The 18,505-nt window shown below is 39.1% G+C and overlaps 1 protein-coding gene across 4 annotated transcripts; it reads left to right on the top strand.

Annotated features, from left to right (window-relative positions):
* The first annotated feature begins 6,038 nt into the window (after positions 1-6,038).
* etv5a (ETS variant transcription factor 5a) lies at positions 6,039-17,778 on the top strand. 4 transcript variants are annotated; one of them, XM_084422321.1, is made up of 13 exons: positions 6,039-6,345; positions 8,226-8,358; positions 8,433-8,526; positions 8,739-8,786; positions 9,114-9,164; positions 10,943-11,066; positions 11,155-11,439; positions 12,229-12,515; positions 14,032-14,091; positions 14,206-14,274; positions 14,536-14,705; positions 15,681-15,782; positions 15,907-17,778. In XM_084422321.1, exons 2-13 carry the CDS (start codon positions 8,311-8,313, stop codon positions 16,135-16,137), a joined length of 1,569 nt encoding a protein of 522 aa, XP_084278447.1. In that variant the 5' UTR covers positions 6,039-6,345; positions 8,226-8,310; the 3' UTR covers positions 16,138-17,778. The 4 variants fall into 4 exon arrangements, with proteins under 4 accessions (XP_084278447.1, XP_084278448.1, XP_084278446.1 ...); XM_084422322.1 differs by having other exon boundaries at positions 6,160-6,345; positions 8,436-8,526; XM_084422320.1 differs by having other exon boundaries at positions 6,202-6,345; positions 8,436-8,526; positions 15,681-15,788; positions 15,907-17,772.
* Positions 17,779-18,505: the final 727 nt, after the last annotated feature.

Raw genomic sequence — 18,505 nt, 5'->3', positions numbered from 1 at the left:
TTATTAATTGTTTGTTTATGATCGCAAACACATTAACTAATGTTAAGAAATTGAATCATATTATGAGGTGTTACAAAAACAAGAATTTACAGAAAATTTCTATGTATTTCTGAGAAAGTCTCCGCTGTAGCTTACAGCATCTCCCTTTAGAGACGGGCTGAAATCGACTGAGCGCTGGTATTAACACTGAATCCTCTGGTCCTCGTCTGTCACAACAAGCTACTGCAGTGGGGTTTGATTTACTGCTGCATGGACAGAGCCTAAATTTAACTTCCTATTTCAGGGAGTGAAACACTATTCCTAAATGCAGCATGAAAACATCAGTTCACAATTTCAGGTCGACAGTTAAACGGGTGTGATAGCGATCCAGATGAATGAAAAGATCGTAAGTTACTTACCATTACCGTCAACAACAGTGACTTCAAGATTTGTGACTTTTAGCCCTTCTGAGAAGGCCTGTGAAGAGTATTTAACCTAAAGATGCCCACTATCTATCAGTATTTGTATAATCCAAGAGCCTTGTGTGCATATATATGAATGTGTTTAAAGGTATAACTTAATATAGTATCAGAGATTAGCAGTGACACCTAATGGGTCACATGATTGACTGTAGCCATCAGGCAGATGTGCCTGATATAGATCAACATGCAGTGATCATCAGATGCTTTAGCGGTGTGCCGTAGGGTCTAAACGTCTGTGTTGGAACTGTATAATATATGTTTCACCAATACAGAACTGGGGTCAGATTGACTTAAAGTTCAGGTGTGGGCTTTGGAAACTGAGCTCTTACCAGGGTTAGCAGGTTAATGTTCCCTTTAAAGAACACTGAACCGCAGAAGCTACGCCAGTGTCCTAAAAAAAGCGAATCTCTCCATATGACCACAGAACTGACGTCCACCTAGTGTCGATGGCTTTATCATAGAAGTGAATGTTGGATTCGGCTAATAGAGCCTCATTGTTTCTGTGGTCATTGGACAGATGGTTTATCCAGTGTGACAGCCTGGTGTTTAAAGAACGGCGGTTTGGTTACGAGTGCATGTTTACAACTACTTTTCATTTTACAGTTTAGAATGATTTTAAACAGTCATGTATATATAGATATTGTTTATATTTTCTCTAAAGTTTAACCACCGCATGCCTGCTGAAACAAAGAAGACAAAGACGTCTGCTTGAAGAGAGACCACGCTGATTGTTGCTACCTTATTAGTTTCACATTATTATATTTTGGACCCTATCCAAGCCCCTTGTATCTATCCACTGTACTTTTCCTTGATCTGTTAGTAGCATGTTCATTGTACAAGTACCTCTGTGGCGGTTCTTTGTTCTGTTTTGTATTTTGTAGACTGAGGTTTGGCGCCAATATATGCTGATCAATGGGCAACTAATGAATGTCACCTGAAATGCCACTTCTAAATCGCACCAATGTCCCCTTCTGTCTCATTTCTGTGAATAACTGATAGCCTTAACTTACCGATACAAAATAGCATTTTGCCTGGAGCAAAGAATTTTGCAATACAAGTCACTGAAAAATCAACCAAATGAAGAAAAAAAAAAGAGAGGTCAACATCTGTTTTGCTGTGTTGCAATAACTCATTTTTGTTAGTGTCATCACACTGGCCTACTCGCTCTCAGGTCTCAGAGAAGGGAGGTGATAGAGCGATGTCCTGCACATCACAAAGGAGCTTCATGACCTCTGGCACCACATACATCTTCATTTGTGGACTGACTGACTTTTATCTATTATTTTTAGCCGTCCTAAAACTGTGATTGCTCAATCTGCCCATCACTGTCTCTTTTCTCAAAACAATAATCCAATTTTATCTGTCAAAACCGTGCTGCCTCTTGCAGGCTTGTGCTCTATTCAGAATTGAATAGAGAATGCCTTTTAAATTCTAATTAAATGCAGGATGCAGAATTGCATATCGAATGTGAATGTAAGAAAGCAGAATTATGAATTTAAAATGAATTGAAATTCAAAGAAGTTCATATAATTGTCATTTTTAAACAAAAAATCCTTATTTTAAAGTTTTGTAAAGATGTCTTGAAGTTTGAGGGGTTGGACAGAGAGATTGATTGATTGATTGATTTTCCTGTGTTGAATTTCTTTGAATTACAATGCATTAAATTACTCTTACTGTTATTCCAATTAAAATTCATGAAGGACATGGGCAATTCTATTCACATTCCACCCCATGAGTTGAAAAGGAGCTGATTCTTCAGTTCTTAGTTTTGCCCAACCCTGGACCCTTGAGATTTTTAAGGACGGTGAACCAGAATCCGGGACTCAAATATGATCTTCTAAGCATCATGTTGCCCTCTAACAGTGAGAACCAAACAGATGCTCTCTCTTTCTCTGCTCATCTTTACCAGTCTCTTAGAGACAGTATGGCTTATCTCAGTGTAGCTCTATTCTTAGCTGGGACAGTTGAACAGTATTGAGCAGCACTGATGCAGTAGAGCCCATATCAACTCTGAATGTGTTGTTCTACATGTGTGTTAACTCACTGTCTCCTGCCTTAGGGTTAATGTGGTTTGTAGCAAGTCCATCTGTGTGGTTGGCAACAAAGTTCAAGGACAGGAGTCCTGCAGGGTGAGATGGGGTTAAAGGGTGAATCTTGCCCTTGACAGACCCACAGAGTTACTCTGTTTCTTGTAAGCTGTTGGCATCCATGTTAATGGACAAAAGAGTTTTATTGAATAAACAGAGAGACTGAAGATCTGTGTCTGGTGTTGGTCTTTGGGTGGCTCGATTGGAATGCTTTCTCACATTCGGCAATGGCGCCGACACAATCCTCTACTTAACGTGATTGAATTTCAGTTCACACAATAAATCACAGATTTCTGTGCTCCTGCACTGATGATATGAGGTTCTCGAGAGAAATACTGTGAGCCTTAAGTGCTGTACTTAAGATCCACTGACTTCAGTCCTCATGTCAGCATAGTTTCACACTTGTTTCCATCTCTCAAACAACACCTTCAGTCACGATTGCAGAAGAGTTTAAATCTTACCATGTTGCAATTGCAAGAAATTGACAGCTTTTTTTTTTATTCAATCTTTCCCAAGTAATGGCTGTGTTATTCTCCCATTATATGCACAGCACTGCTGACCCTGCACACTGAAGTGAGAATCTGCAATGAGTACTGACTAGATTGTGCGGCTTCATAGACTCTCAGACAATTGTACCTTTACGAGTACAACAGCTTGTCATTGGGGCAGTACCCTCAAAAGGTACTTATATGCATGCTTTAGGTGTTGATAAGGTACAAAGATGTGTCTTTGGAAGGTACCGCCCCTGTGACAATGTTATTGTATGTTGATAACCAAACAATAAATCCTCCACTTGTCAGGTTTCATGAAATACATTAATGTTCCAGCTTCACTACAAATTGAGCTCAACATTATGCTACACTCTTAAAAAATAAAGGGTTCCGGAAAGGGGTTTTCTCAGCAATGCCATAAAGAACTATCTTGGGTTCCCCAAAGAACCTTTCAGTAAAGGTTCTTAAAATAATTCTTACAATCTTAAAAATAAAGGTTCTTTATTGGCATTGATGGTTCCATGAAGAATCTTTAACATCCATGAAATCTTTCACAAAAGGTTCTTTATGGTGGAAAAGGGTCTTTAGATTATTTAAAATGTTCTTCACTAATAAAAAAAAAAGTGGTTATTTTAATAGCTGGTCACTGAAAGGTTCTTTGGGTAACAAAAAATGGTTATGGAAACACTATTTGTGGCTTAATGTTGATCACTACAAACATGTGTTTCCATTTCCTGTTTTATAAAAAAAGAAGAAAAAGAAAAAAAACCATTTTACAGTGAGGCACTTACAATGGAGCACCAATCCATTGATGCTAACTTTGTTGCCATAAACCCTAAAAAGTCCATACAAATGTATGCAAGTGCTTATATAAAATTATAAGCATCACATTTGAAATCCTCCAAAAACTGGCCCATTTGCTTCCATTGTAAGTGACTGACTGTAACCTAGGTTTTTTTGTGTGTGTGTCTCTTTTAAAGAAAAAAAAGGGGAAATTAATTTGATAGATTATTAATGGAAAAATATACAGTGCAGTGCTAATACAGTAAAAAATGGTTATTCATTTCTTTTGCTGTAGTAGGAAATATCGATTTTCATTTCAAAACATTTCTTTTGCCATTAATTGTAATAATCGAGTGAAATTTTTGTATGCACAAGGAGTCTGACACCAGCCGGTCTGCTCCACACGGAGATCTGATCTCACCATCATCGAAAAAAAATAATAATAATGAAGAAACAGAAAAAACTGAGACAGAGTAAATCCAGACCAACTGCGGCAACATTTCCAAGACACCTGAAGAAACTAACCATCACAGCCCCCATTTACAGTATCCGATGGATGCCCTGTGAGGCTGTATATGACTGTTTGTTTTTGTCAGGCAGCCCTGTGGCCTCTGTGATTGTAAATACAGCCCTGTTAGAAGAAAAATGCAGATGACAAAACAAGAAGCTGTGAGCTGGGACGAAGCCTACGCTTCTTGGATGTGCGGAGATAATGAGGCAGGAATTATCTCTCCATGAACTATTAATAGTCATCAAGTCCCATCATGTCTCTCTTTGGGAGAGCACCAGTGGCCTAAGGCTGCGTTATCCTTCATTCCACTTTATTAACTGCCTGTGTCAGGCAGATTTTACAGAGTGCATTCCTTTATTCAGGACTCGCCAATCATATTACGTGGGTCACACATACAAGATTAAGGTTTAAACTTTTCGATTTTTCTCCGTTACATATGATGCAGGTGTAGGGATCAGATTTGCTGCTCTCTCTGTCACTATTTTCATGTGCAGTACATCTCCTTCCATGGATTAGCCCACATTTCCAGAGAGGGGCAGGCTGCCAGAACTGTCACACTGGCCCAGTCATGGGCACAAATAAGCCCTTCTGATGAGCTGAGCCTCTCTGCGTATCACAGTGAGTGAGAGCGGATCACTTCAATATTCGTCCGTTAAAAATGTAACATATCAAAGAGAGAGGTGTGCTGCTGTGCCACTGATTCCAGTGTCACCACCGCTCTGGATTTAGGAAGCAGAATGAAAATACAATATGCTCTTGGCCACCCCCTTCCTCCCACCACCCACCACATTAGTGAAAGGTGCTATAAAAAGGAGACCCTGGCAGCTCAAGCAGCGTCAAGCAGGAGAAACAATGACACCAGTAACTGCATATGCACATCTCTTTCATGCTATCATTGTCCTTCTGTGAAAGTGGGCTCTGCTCGAAAGCCAGAAGGATTTTAAAGATTATCCTACTCAGACTTGACACATGAATTTCTCTCCCTCTCTTTTTCACAGAAACCACTTTGTTAAATATAGATTCTAGGACATCTGGCCTTGACCACAATAATACATTGTAAATCCCTTGCACATCACAAGATTGCGCAGTTCATTGTGATACCACTGTAGCAGGTAATAAATAATAATAATAACAATAATGCACTTTATTTTGAGTAAAATAACGTCTTTTGTTAACTAGCCTACTTGAAGAGACTTTAATATTTTATTCAACAACATAAATTATAATAACTTTTGTTTTTATCATAAACTTATAATCAATATTCTATTATTATTTTTATTATTATTATTATAAAAATGTTAAGTATTTAACTGACTTTTTATTGTTTTGAGAAAACCTATTTTTACATTTCAATTTTAAAATGTTAATTCAGTTTTTGAACATTTATTTCGTAGAAAAATGAATGTAGGCCTAAGTCTCTTCTGTTTGCCACAAGTATTATTTTATTCATAAACTGAAAAGGAATGTTCTAAAATCGTATATGAAATTCCGAATGCCAAATTAATCAGTGTTTTACACTCGTTTTATGAGTTATTTGGAAAGTTTGAGACATGAAATAACCATTGACTGTTGCATTTGTTTACCTCATTTTAACTGTCCTCCAACTTCTCTGATGTGTTTTTCTGGCGATTCTACTTATTGGTCTCTGGCCCTTTAAGAGCCTCAGGAAACGTGCGAGGAAAAATCTTGAAAGTGAATGAAACTCAGCCATTCATAAAAATAGGACTGACGGGGCTTCGATTGGTCGTTCAGCGCTTATACATATTCCAAGTCATTCTCGCAAACCATTGGTTTATAAATGTGAATGACGTGCCCTCGGAGCCAATGGGCTTCCAGAGCTAAATGCCTCTCGAGCCCAAGGGAAAACCGAGCAGTCCATTTACAAAAACCTCATTCAAGTTTTGAGTGTTGGAGAGAGCGCATGTATTGATCAGTGCGAGCGGACGGCATCCTTTTGGGATTACAACCTGAAACCGTGGTTTTTGAGTCCATTGCGAGCCGTCATCTATAGGGTGAGTTTAACCCTCATTCTTCAAATATTTGCACGGCGTGCACTGATATCTGTATGAAAGCGGTTGTTTCTCCGCAGCGCGTAAGTTTAATCGTAGGATTCCAACGGCAAATGCAGCTATCTCGCCTTGGGGGAAAGCGAACGCCATTTTCTCCAAGAGAGGGCTTATACACTTTGGCAACCATTTTAATGCACGAAGTTTTTTCTATCATATTTTGCGCAGTTGCTGTTGTTACAGAAGCTTGTATGGTCCGCATTAGTGCACTAACCTGACATTTATAGGTGAGGTCGGTGCAGCCTGAACACTGTATGGTTTTGTGAATGGAGGTCTCTCGTTCTTTCCCCCCCTCACGGATCGAGTTACACTTCATTGAGAAAAACAAGAGGCCGTCAGGGGGCTCCGAGTGGGAGGAGGTCCTCACCCCTGCTCAATTATAGATTTGCTTTAAGCACTTAATTTAAGGGTATATTTCGGCTATTTCCCCCATAATAATACTCAAAGTGTGTAAAGTATTTGAAAAGTGTATTCTTTTTTTTAAAAAAGAAGAAAATGAGAGAGAGAGAGAGAGAGAATGAAAACAATTGTTTTCTGCTGATTTACGTTGCTGGTCATTTCATTTTCTGTGTTTTTGAGTTATTTCTACTAATCTATTTTTCATTTTTTATGCATTTTTGGAATAAGAAAAGTGCGGTTTTAAGTATAGTGAACGAGGGAAAGTGCGAGCTATTTCGTTGTGCATGTAAACTGTAACTTACTTATGACTGAACTCGTATTATCCGCGGAAGTTTTCCGTACGTTTATCTCTCATGGTCGTTAGCAGATAATTGTCAGAATTTTTTATATTTTAGTTAGACTTCCATAATTTCTCATCTATTAACATTTAATTCTAGGTGAACATGTCGATATTAAATAATATATTTAATACTTATAATTAATACAAATAAATGCAGAGTAAAAAACTAAAGAAAAATCTTGTCGTATGTATGTCAACTATTAAGTAAACAATTGTTGCTGTGTTGAGTCATGAAAGGTTGGCATAATAAAATAATAAAACGAATGTATGATAAAACAAAATATATTGTTGTTAATCATGATACTTATGTATATTGTTTTCTTTTAATATATACATGAATGCTTAACACTTTAAATGAATACGTTTTATATATGTATATATATATATGTATAGTTCTATGTTTATTATTCTCTATAATAAATAGTAGGCTATTAAGTAAGAAAGAGTTGTTTTGTGGTGAAGCATCACAGTAAAAGTTGGCATAGTCCTTACAGTTGCCCCTCCCAAGTGTGCAGTTGATACACTTAAGTTAGTATCCACTATCCAGTGTTCCTCAGAATAGAAGCTTGGCCAACAATTTAGTTTTAAAATGTTTATTCATGGACTAGTAATATAACTGGAATATCAATATATCATGAAATGTATGGTTTCCATTTTCCTAAATTTATCTTAATATGCTCATCACTCTTTTCATAGTCTAATCATGGGCACAGATGGTTAGCTTTGCTTATGTAAGGTTTACATTCATCTCTACTGCAGATTGCATTACGTAGATCTCTCTCTCTCTCTCTCTCTCTCTCTCTCTCTCTCTCTCTCTCTCTCTCTCTCTCTCTCTCTCTCTCTCTCTCTCTCTCTCTCTCTCTCTCTCTCTCTCTCTCTCTCTCTCTCTCTCTCTCTGTGTGTGTGTCTTTACACATACGGAGGGATGTTGTGATGGCTAACAGACAGAGAAGGGGGAGGATGAATCTGAGGGTTTTGTCAGCCTGTTTGCAGGGCTTGGTGTTTTGATGTGGGACACACTTGACTGTCCAGTATAGATCTATTGAATGACTAATCTTTTTTTCTTTTTTTCTTTTTTTTTTCTTAGAGAAAACAGACCCAAAGAGGTCAATATAACAATCGCTTTTAAGCGAAGACCCTTTTCTGGGAGCCTTCTTGAAGACCCAGGTGAAATGGATGGATTTTATGACCAGCAAGTACCATTTATGGTCCCACCTAATGTAAGTATATTTCTGCATGTCTAAAAAAAATCTAAATTAAATTAGTCAACACTGACCAAAGTATTTTTCCACAGCAGAAGTCATTGCAAGTGGAGGAACCGTATATCCGACCAGTTAATGAGAGAAAAAGAAAATTAGTGGAGACTGAACTCGCTCAGGACACAGAGGGTAATTTCAACCTAATGAACATGACTAATGCATGTTTAGCAGATGGATCAGATTATGGAGATACATTAACAGTGAGAGAGCAGAAGTATATGTGCTCAAAGTAGTTTGATCGATGCTGTGATTGTTGAAGGCTGCCTTTCATTTATCAAATACTTGGATCGTAGTGGGTTTTCGAGCTCTCTGACTGTCTTGGGTTTGCCTGTCATCCGCAGAACTTTTCCAGGACCTCAGCCAGCTGCAGGAGATCTGGATCGCAGAAGGTTTGTAGCCTATTAATTTTCATGCATGTCACTTGTGCTTTGTCATGCAGCTGACATTTATATTTCAGACTCGTGAACATTTCTTATAATATCATTTCTAAGTGTTACACTTTGTCCCAGCTCCTGTGGACTTTCATGACACGGTAGCCATTTAATTTGGTCTGTTGCACCAGCTTTGCGGCAGTGTCCAAAAAGTTGGCACTAAGGTCGTGTTCATTTTTTGAGGAACAGAAAAATAGCGATAAATGTTGACATTGATCTGCCGAATGTTTATCAGCAGGGAGCATTGTTTGCGACTCCTTAATGCTCTCCAATCTCTCTCCACAGCTCAGGTGCCCGATGACGAACAGTTTGTCCCAGATTTCCAGTCGGAGAGCTGTGAGTACCTTGAGATGTATTATTTATTCTCCTTGGCAGTGTACTTTGGATGCCGTCCAGAAATGGCTAGGGAAAACGGCAGAGGCTGAACTCTTGAAGCTATTTATTATTCATCTCTTGCTCAAATTTAAAGCCAAAGTTTCATGGGAAACAAAGGAGATCTTAGACTAAGGATGGTACTGAGTGGCCAGACACTCTTGTTGATTTGATTTGTTGAAGATGCCAACAGTCAGCCTCACAAATGAAGCTCATTATATAGTTTATATTAGATATTTTAGCATGCGATAATTTTTAAAGAAATTGATTTGCTCTTTAACTTGGTCAGACTCACTAGTATTACACTCAACCCAATAGTGCTTTGATTTATTAGGACTTAAATTGTCTTTCCTCTTTTCATTCTTGCCTGAATCCTCTCAGCGAGAACCCCCGCAACTACCTATTTTTTCAGTCAAATCAGCCGATTGGTATCAGCATCACATGATCCAAGCTCATAATCAGATTTCACACTTTCATGCACTCTGTTCAGCCTCTGGAATGGACCGGATTCCAACGGGAAGGGTGAGAGGAAAAGGCTTCCCCTCACTGCCTACCTAAACCCATTGAATCCACAGCTACTGAATCTCATCTCATTTCATTGAGGGTTCTCTGTCCAAACGCACCCAATTTGTTAGAGCCTGGCCACAGGAATCAAAGCCAAAGGAAATACTTGAGGAATGCTTGGTGGAGCATTTTATGTTATTTTCCCCCCCGTTTTGTCACTGAAGTTTGTTTTTGTTTTCGTCTGATGTTGAGGCTGGGAGACAGGGTGTGTACCAGGGCATGCGTTTTGGTCCAGTTTTGCATGTCAGCGTGGCGTTACTGAAAAGCAGAAGATTGTTATGAACGTTTGTGGCATGCTGTTTATAAAATGAGGCACTTTTTGAACGTAAGCCATGGGTTTCTTCACGTGCAAGCTTTTTTTAGTCATTTCAGTATCAACGGGTCATCTGGACGTCACATGGCACCCCGTGCCCTCCTACACTATCCCAGTACCATATCAATGGGGAGTGGCCTCTTCTCTTGCAAAAACCCCAATGTCCACAGAGCAGAAAATCTCACTTTAGTTTATGTGAAAGAGTGCATGCACCTTCGCCCCAAATTAAAAATTGTCGTTCCAAACTCGTCCAAAAACTTTGATGCTTTAAAAAGTTCATAAAGACATCACAAAAGCGCTGAAGCTACACAATCACTTTTAAACGATGAACAGGTTTAATTTAGGCTTTTATTCACAGATGATCAATGCACAGAGCACACATGATATGGTCATTTTTGGGCGAACAAACCCTTTAACGCATGCTTTTGAGCTTTCACGTGCCTACTGAGCATCTCTTAAGCCCAGTACAGTCTGGGTGATTTATCTGGCTCGACTCGTGTGGATCCAGTTGCGTTGGCCATTATGTGGCGCCGGATATGAGAGCTTGATGCAGAGATCCAGGGGCTAATGGTTACAGTGCGGGGAGGAAAATCATTCACAATCATTGAATTACGACCACACTGATTCATGAGTATTGACTTGGCTATGATGGAAATCAGAGTGGAGTGCTTTGATTGCATGTGTTGTTCTGCACCGTGATACTGATAGGCAGAACAAAGAGCTTTTATGCTTCACAGTCGATTGTCATTACCCGTGAAATATGGGAGTTTAATGGTGGAGAAGAATCTCCTTCTGAAGCGTTTCACTGCACTTTTGTTGATGTGTTCGATTAGAAACATCTCCTTCTGCTTTTTTCCTCCCACAGTGATGTTTCATGGTCCGCCACTGGCAAAGATCAAACGGGAACTGAGTCCCTCCAAAGAGCTCTCCCCCTGTAGCCAGGATAGAAGTCCCATGCCGTATGGAGAGAAGTGCCTTTATAGCTACAGGTACTTTCTTATATCCAGCTCAGCATCAAGACCTTCTTGTCAACATGTTGAGTGTGATGACTGACTGTTCTCATTTTCCTCAATACAGTGCCTATGAAAGGAAGCCCACAGCTGGGTTTAAGCCATTGACTCCTCCCTCAACACCAGTTTCGCCATGTGGCTCCGCCAACACTCTGGGGACACGTCCGCTGCATGAACAGAGTCCTCCTCCTGTCTCCAACACAACATTAGGACAGCGTCTCCTTCATGGGCAGCCTTCAATGACCAAGACCTCGCCTAGCCAGACGACACTCCCTCACCACAGCCAGAGCCCACCTTTTGCAGTGCCCTGTCCACCCCTAAACCGTGAACCTCACTTCAATAATGAACCTAGGTCAGTCTTTATATATGGTTTTAGAACTTCAGTGAACTTGTGTATTCTATTTACTATATGGAATACTTTATATCTTACTGTTAGTATGTATGAGCACTACAATATACATAAATTGGGATGTGTTATATTAGTGTTCGATTGGGGTGGGTAAGATTTTTTAAATGTTTTTAAAAGAAGTTTATATTCTCTCCAAGATTGCATTTATTTGATGAAAAATACAGTAAAAATTTTAATATTGTGAAATATTACAATTTAAAATAACTTATCTTTTAATATATATATATTTTTTTTTATGTTTATTTGAAACATAATATTTTATATATTTTGTAACATTTATAAATGTCCTTACTGTCACTTGGCATTCTTGTTGAAGAAAAGTACACATTTTTCAACAACAAAAAAAACATCTTGCTGACCCCTGACTTCTGGTAGTGTGTATATATTGGTTGTTTATATAATTATATATTATATTATATTATTATTAGAATTGTATTTTATTATATTGGATTAATGCTATGTGACAGATGACCTTTCAGCAATGCTCACTTTGATGTCAAAAAAAGTGGTGTACATCACAGCTGGGGTGGTATAATAATATGACCCCCGTGAGAACAGATTGGCTGGCATCCCGTCCTGCCACCTGTAGCTGAATTCCTGGGAGCTTACCAGAGAATGTGTGGCACATCATTTAAAGCCAGTAGAAGAAGACTCTACAGTGCTAGTGCTAAGCTGCTCCTTATCCTGTCTCACATTACCAAAACATTTGTATTTTTTGCTGTTATCTTGCAGGTTTCAGCGGCAACTTTCAGAGCCTTGTCTTCCATTCCCACCTTCTGACACCCAGGGAAGACCCAACTTCATGCCACAGGTCCCCAGCACTTCACCAAGAGATGGAAGGCCACCTTACCATCGGCAAATGTCAGAGCCTCTGGTTCCTGTGCCTCCTCAGGGCTTCAAACAGGAGCTTCTAGACCCCCGCTACGCTGAGCAAGGTGTTCCCAACATGGGCCCATCCCAGGCTGCCTTCCACCCAATGGCCATCAAGCAAGAGCCACGAGACTTCTGCTTTGACTCTGGTGAGGACTGTCCCATTTCTTAGAAATGTTTTTGGGTGTTCACAATCTGGCTGGGCTTCATGAGAGCTCTCTGGGTGAGGGCATGGAATGGGTTTTGTGTGCTTGCACGGGCCTGTGACTTTTAGCGTTGTTTAGTGAGGTGTATACGAACAAAAGCATGCACACATGCACACCTTGAACCATTACATTCAAAGAGACATTCAGAGAAGGCAGTGCTGCTCATACTTAGACATTTCTTAAGTGCAGCATAATTAATAAACAGGGCTGTCAAATTAACATGGTAAAGCCTTTGACCTGTTCGTAAGTTCTGTAAGAAAAATATTTATAATAATTTTTTTTTGTTTTTATAATGCTGTATAAATGTATATTTCAGGAAATTTTTTAATTATATCAGGAAATATTGACATGGAATTAATTCTGATTCATTTTAATAATAAATTAACCTGTAACTAATAAATTTGAACATGTTCAATAAATTGACAGCCCTATTAACAAATAAATCAAAGTTGAACGTGTCATTTAACAAGGTTATTTAGTCCTAAGCACTGAAACTCGAATCTCATGCATCCTATTGTCCAAAACCCCTCAGCTTAGCTCATCTTCCTGTTTGAGATCCATACATTCAGTCTTGTACATTCTTCTAGTGTTATAATATCCCTCTAGGTTTATGTTTGCAGGTTAGTGATGTAATTCCAAATCCTCTTACCGTCTTTTCTTGTAAATGTGTACGTCACATATTACATTTGCATGGGGGCGGCTGAACTGAGTCTTTTCATCTGTACAGCAGCCTGACAGATGATGCATCTGATGCAATCAATGAGGATCACATACTCAAAGTAAGACAGCAAAGGGGCAGAGTGGCCTGCCCAATCACCAGGACACACAAGGACAGATAAAACTTGATTGTCATGGTCCAGTATCTCGTCACAGTGGCTAATCCTATTTGGTGACTCAGTGGACTCATTGCTAATGCTGCGTGTATCTTTGGTGTGTTGATATGAGCTTAGCCAGCACTAACAGATGTGCAAGACTGGACATTCACGGCCCAGCTGTTCCATCCGAATCACTATTTTTCATCGTCTTACGCTTTCAGGGCTCCCTCAAAACCTCTGTTCAGATGCCAAATCCAGAAGTTCATGTCACTCTTTAAATCTCTATTTCTAATTAAGGAATAGACAGTGTTATTTTTAGTATCCTTGAGATACTATTATAGTTTTTATTATTATTTTGAAATCCTATCTGTTTTCTTTTAGTTCAAAAAGTTAAACTAAATGAAAATATTGCTTTGGAAACACTAGCTGAAATAAATCAATTCATTTTATATATACATATATTTTAATCAACGTTTGTATGGTTTTACTCAACCATAATAACCCTGGGAACAGTTAACATTATTCATTTTATCAACAAAGACAATTTTGTAGTATTTCTTTTATTCATTTAAATGACCTTCTGACTCATTTATGATTGGTAATTTCTCCTTTTTAATGGGCCCATTTTTCATGTTGTTTTGCAGAAGTGCCTAAGTGTCAGTCTTCATTTGGGAGAGCAGCAAGCTTCTACCAAAACCATGAGAGTAAGTGACCTCGCCATTATCGCATACATCACCTCAATGCAGCTTTGGCTTGCTAAAATTATCTTCTCCCTTTTTTAATCTTACAGTATCTTTGTTTCCTCCCTCTGCCTGTAGACTTCTCATTTGACCGAGATCAACAGTTGTATTTCGACGACACCTGCGTGGTTCCCGAGAGACTTGAAGGTATTCAAGCTTTTCACCAAGATTTCACCATGGGTTATCTATAGTTTTAATTGAAAGACAAGTTAATGGTCAAGCCATCTCAGTAGTTTTCGAATGTTCAGTCTTTTTTTTTTGTTAAAAATCACTTAGGCCCCCCCTTGTAGTATGGCGGTGAGAAATGAACACTGCGTCCACATTAGCAGCATGTGTTTTGGAATTTCTCGTCTGCTTGCTCACGCCACTGTGGCAAACTCTAATCCTCATCATTCTTGTTCCTGACAGGGAAGGTAAAGCAAGAGCCCTCTGTTTATCGGGACGGCCCACCATACCAACGTCGTGGCTCCCTCCAGCTTTGGCAGTTTCTGGTTACGCTGTTGGATGATCCTGCCAATGGTCATTTTATAGCCTGGACAGGACGTGGAATGGAGTTCAAACTTATTGAGCCAGAAGAGGTCAGCACCTAAATTCAATATTTTTTGTTTCAAGCACATACACCATAGCCATATTTTTTGGTAGCTGGGTTTCCATTCATGTAATTTTGTGTGGATTTTGGAATATCGCACAAAAAATGCTAATAGAAACACATTAAGATGAAAATTAAAATTCTTACTTAAGGTGGATTTGTCGATTTTTCAATCAGCTTTGAATTGTTACAATGTTGGTAGTCAATGTAAATGAACAATGCTTACTCTTTCTCTTTTTCTTACCTGCACCCAGATCTTCTGGTTTATTTGACAGCTCTAGGGCTTTCATTAAAACTACAGATTGTACACTGAAAAAAAAAAAATCTGTGTACTTTGAACCAGTTTTCACTCAGAAATTGCTAGTACATTTAGTAGATTGACTAAAATAGTATTTTCTTTTAAAGCGTACTTCATTAGTTTTCATTATTTATGAAGAAAATACATATTTTACAGTGTACGGTACATCTTTGTATCCCCTAAAACAATTTTTGCCTTTCTGCTGCGTAGACAGCTAAGTTTTATTAAAAACCCATCTTGCCGGTGGTGAATTACTCCTTTTTAATAAGACATTTAGACATTTCATTAAGGAAAATTCATTTTTACATGCATATCATATTATTTTATCCAGAAAGTCATGTGACTGAGATTATTGGCTCCCAGAACTATGACACACTGTTGCTCACAGACAAAAGGCATCTGCCACGGATTGTTAGCAAACTTGAATTTTGTCGAGCGTTTGACCTTTCTAAATCGCAAGTAATTTATGACACGAAGCATTGGCTTTCCCGGTGGATACAACTTCCATTTTTATTTTGTCAATTTCCCTGCAAGTGACACCGCTTTATTCATAAACTGTTTTTGATTCCATTCCAGTTTTGGTTGTGCACATTAAATTGCTATCCAAATTAAACTGGCAACTAAATAAAGCTTGGCTAATGAAATAATCCTCGTCTGTGTTTTCAGGTGGCCCGACGCTGGGGCATCCAAAAGAACAGACCGGCCATGAACTACGACAAGCTGAGTCGCTCACTTCGTTACTATTATGAGAAGGGAATCATGCAGAAGGTAAAGGCAGGTTCACATTTCTTTTACTTTATGCTTTACTCATAATGACAATAGTTGCTCCAATTTTCCAAGTTTTTGTTTTGTTTTGTTTTTTGATAATCTAATGCCTCATTTCTTTCTTCAGGTTGCTGGTGAGAGGTATGTGTACAAATTTGTGTGTGATCCCGAGGCCCTCTTCTCCATGGCCTTCCCAGACAACCAAAGGCCCAACCTTAAAGCAGACCCCGACGGCTTGCCCGGAGTGGACGACGACACTCTTCCGTTGGCGCACTATGACGAGGGGGCTTCGTACTTGGTAGACGGTGGCGAGCAGTGTGTTGCTGGGATGCCTTTCCCTGACGCTTATGTGTACTGAGCATGAACTGTTGATCTGACTGAAACACATCTGTCCCTCTTGCCTCGACTCCTTTTGAACTGTTGCCCACTTCCAGATTAACCCTCCCAATCATTAAAAAAGAACGAGGAGAAATCTGCGAGCCACGTTTTCCCTGGCGTCAGCCCACGAGGAGGTGTCAAGGAGGTGAGGAGAGTTGGTTTCCCACGCTTAAACCTTCCTCGTGGCAAACGGTCTCTGCCGCAGAGATGAAGAGGTTGAGCTGGAGCTGCCCGGCGCCGAAAGACTGACGGATCTCACTGCGAGAATTGTAGCAATTCTGTTTTTGACAATCTGCTTTTTAAAAAAAAACGAAAAATTGGTAACAAATTATTTAGAGACATCCTCACAGAAAAACCCTTAAATGCAGCACTATTTAATAGTTGCCTTTTTGGTCTCCATTTATTTTGTTTTACCTCCAAACCATGTAGACAAGAAGTCAAAAGGGCTTTGTTTTGCAAGGAGGTAAATAAAAAAAATGACCCATTTGTTTCTTTAGACTCTTTAGAAAGCTGGCTTTTATACACTTTTGTTGAACTAATGTGGACCGCTTTAATTATGCTGAGGAATACTGAACATGTTCTTTTTGTATCATTGGTTTTGTTCTGAATCCTTTGTCAAGTGTTAGTTTTATAAAAACTTTTTTTTTTTTTCTTGCTGGTTAACCCAGGGGTTGTTGATGTGAAGTAAAACCAGAGGCACTCTTAAGTATATTTAGTCAGCTTCACAAGACTGTTAACCCTTTTTAAATGTATTTCTGTATGCCTGTTGAATATTTAATTTTACACTCCCCAAAAAGCCAAAATTTGAATTGGTTCATATAATTTTCTTACTTTCAAAAGGGATGCACTAGTCAGAACTTCTCCATGCTTTAGACTTAGAGCAAGTAAAGGTCAAAAACATTCAGCCTCTTTTTTTTTGTTTTTTGTTTTTTTTGGCATCGTTCTTTATTTTAATGCACCAGGAAAGCAGGGCCTTGCATGCAATAAGGTACAAGAAAAATAAATTTTCCTGGTCAGCTACTCATTGCCAATCTCAAGTTGACGAAAGACCACTGCTACCTTTTGCATGACATATTCAATGATCAGCTGTCCACTAACATATCGCTTTATGCTGGACAAAGAAGAAATTGTGGAGTTCTCTGCATTTGTCTCTCTCTCTCTCTCTCTCTCTCTCTCTCTCTCTCTCTCTCTCTCTCTCTCTCTCTCTCTCTCTCTCTCTCTCTCTCTCTCTCTTCTTTTTTTTTTTTTCTTTGGAAAGATGAACTTATATATTTTTGCAAAGTCTGCATTTATTTGATTTTATTGTATAAGCTGTATAGTTCTGCCTGTAACAGATACTCTATGTATGTTTTGAATGGATCCCTGTGTTGCAGTGACTGCACACCAGTGGTTACCGGACACCCTTTCCTGGTGGGTTCGAGAGCAGTGCCTTTAAATGAGAGGTGCAGCTTATAAAATAACCGTTTTCTCATGGAACGAGGGGCTTGTCTCAACATCCACCATAGAAGGGCTGTCTGCACTTGTACAGGCTTAACCTTGTCCCCTCACAATGTGTACCTTACACTGCTGAGTTTATAATCTGTACTGGGTACAATAAACTGTTCATTCTGCTTCACTTGCACTCCTGTGTTCTGCTTTTTCTTCTGCCACATACTAGCTATTTGAGTAGTCACGTATACAGAGTAGTCACGTTTTGTTCGGTTCATTGAAACTGCCGAGACATTGCATATTTTCAATGCTGAAAACAGTAGAGCTGCTTAATATTTTAGTGGAAACCATGATACTTTTTTTCAGAATTTTTAATGAATATAAAGTTCAAAATGTGAGAAATATAAAGCCCATTTTGGATGATGGGTTAGTGCAGTGAATCTGAAACTCTATTCTGTATCGATCAGCCTCTATTCAGTTAAAGGCCTCTTGCTGTCCCGGGGGCTGCGCTGTCCTTTCATCAGGACTTCAGATGGTTAGCTAATGTGTGTCTGCTCATATGGTCATGCTGTAGGCCTCCCATCTATGATTATTTAATAGCTTTGTATGGATGGGTGAGTAGCATGTGTGATACTATATCTTGCACTTATGTCAAAACATCCACAGCCTCAATTATTCATCCAAACCCATTTATGTTTGCACAACACCGTGCATCTATACTATCATATTTTTACACTGAGACACAAAAAATTGCACAGTTTAGTGTTGAAAAATTTCATCCAGAAACTGTAAACGGTGATGATCCAGCTGAGGGTGATCGGATGTTAGGTCACTGTGGCAACATTCCTCCCCCCCCCCCCCTGCTCTAGAAAGACACTTAACCTTTGAACCCACCTCCTTCCCTGTAAATAACCCTGCAG

The sequence above is a fragment of the Rutilus rutilus genome (genome assembly GCF_951802725.1).
Source record: "Rutilus rutilus genome assembly, chromosome: 10".
Lineage (NCBI taxonomy): Eukaryota > Metazoa > Chordata > Actinopteri > Cypriniformes > Leuciscidae > Rutilus > Rutilus rutilus.
This window is presented reverse-complemented; position numbering and strand designations above follow the sequence as displayed.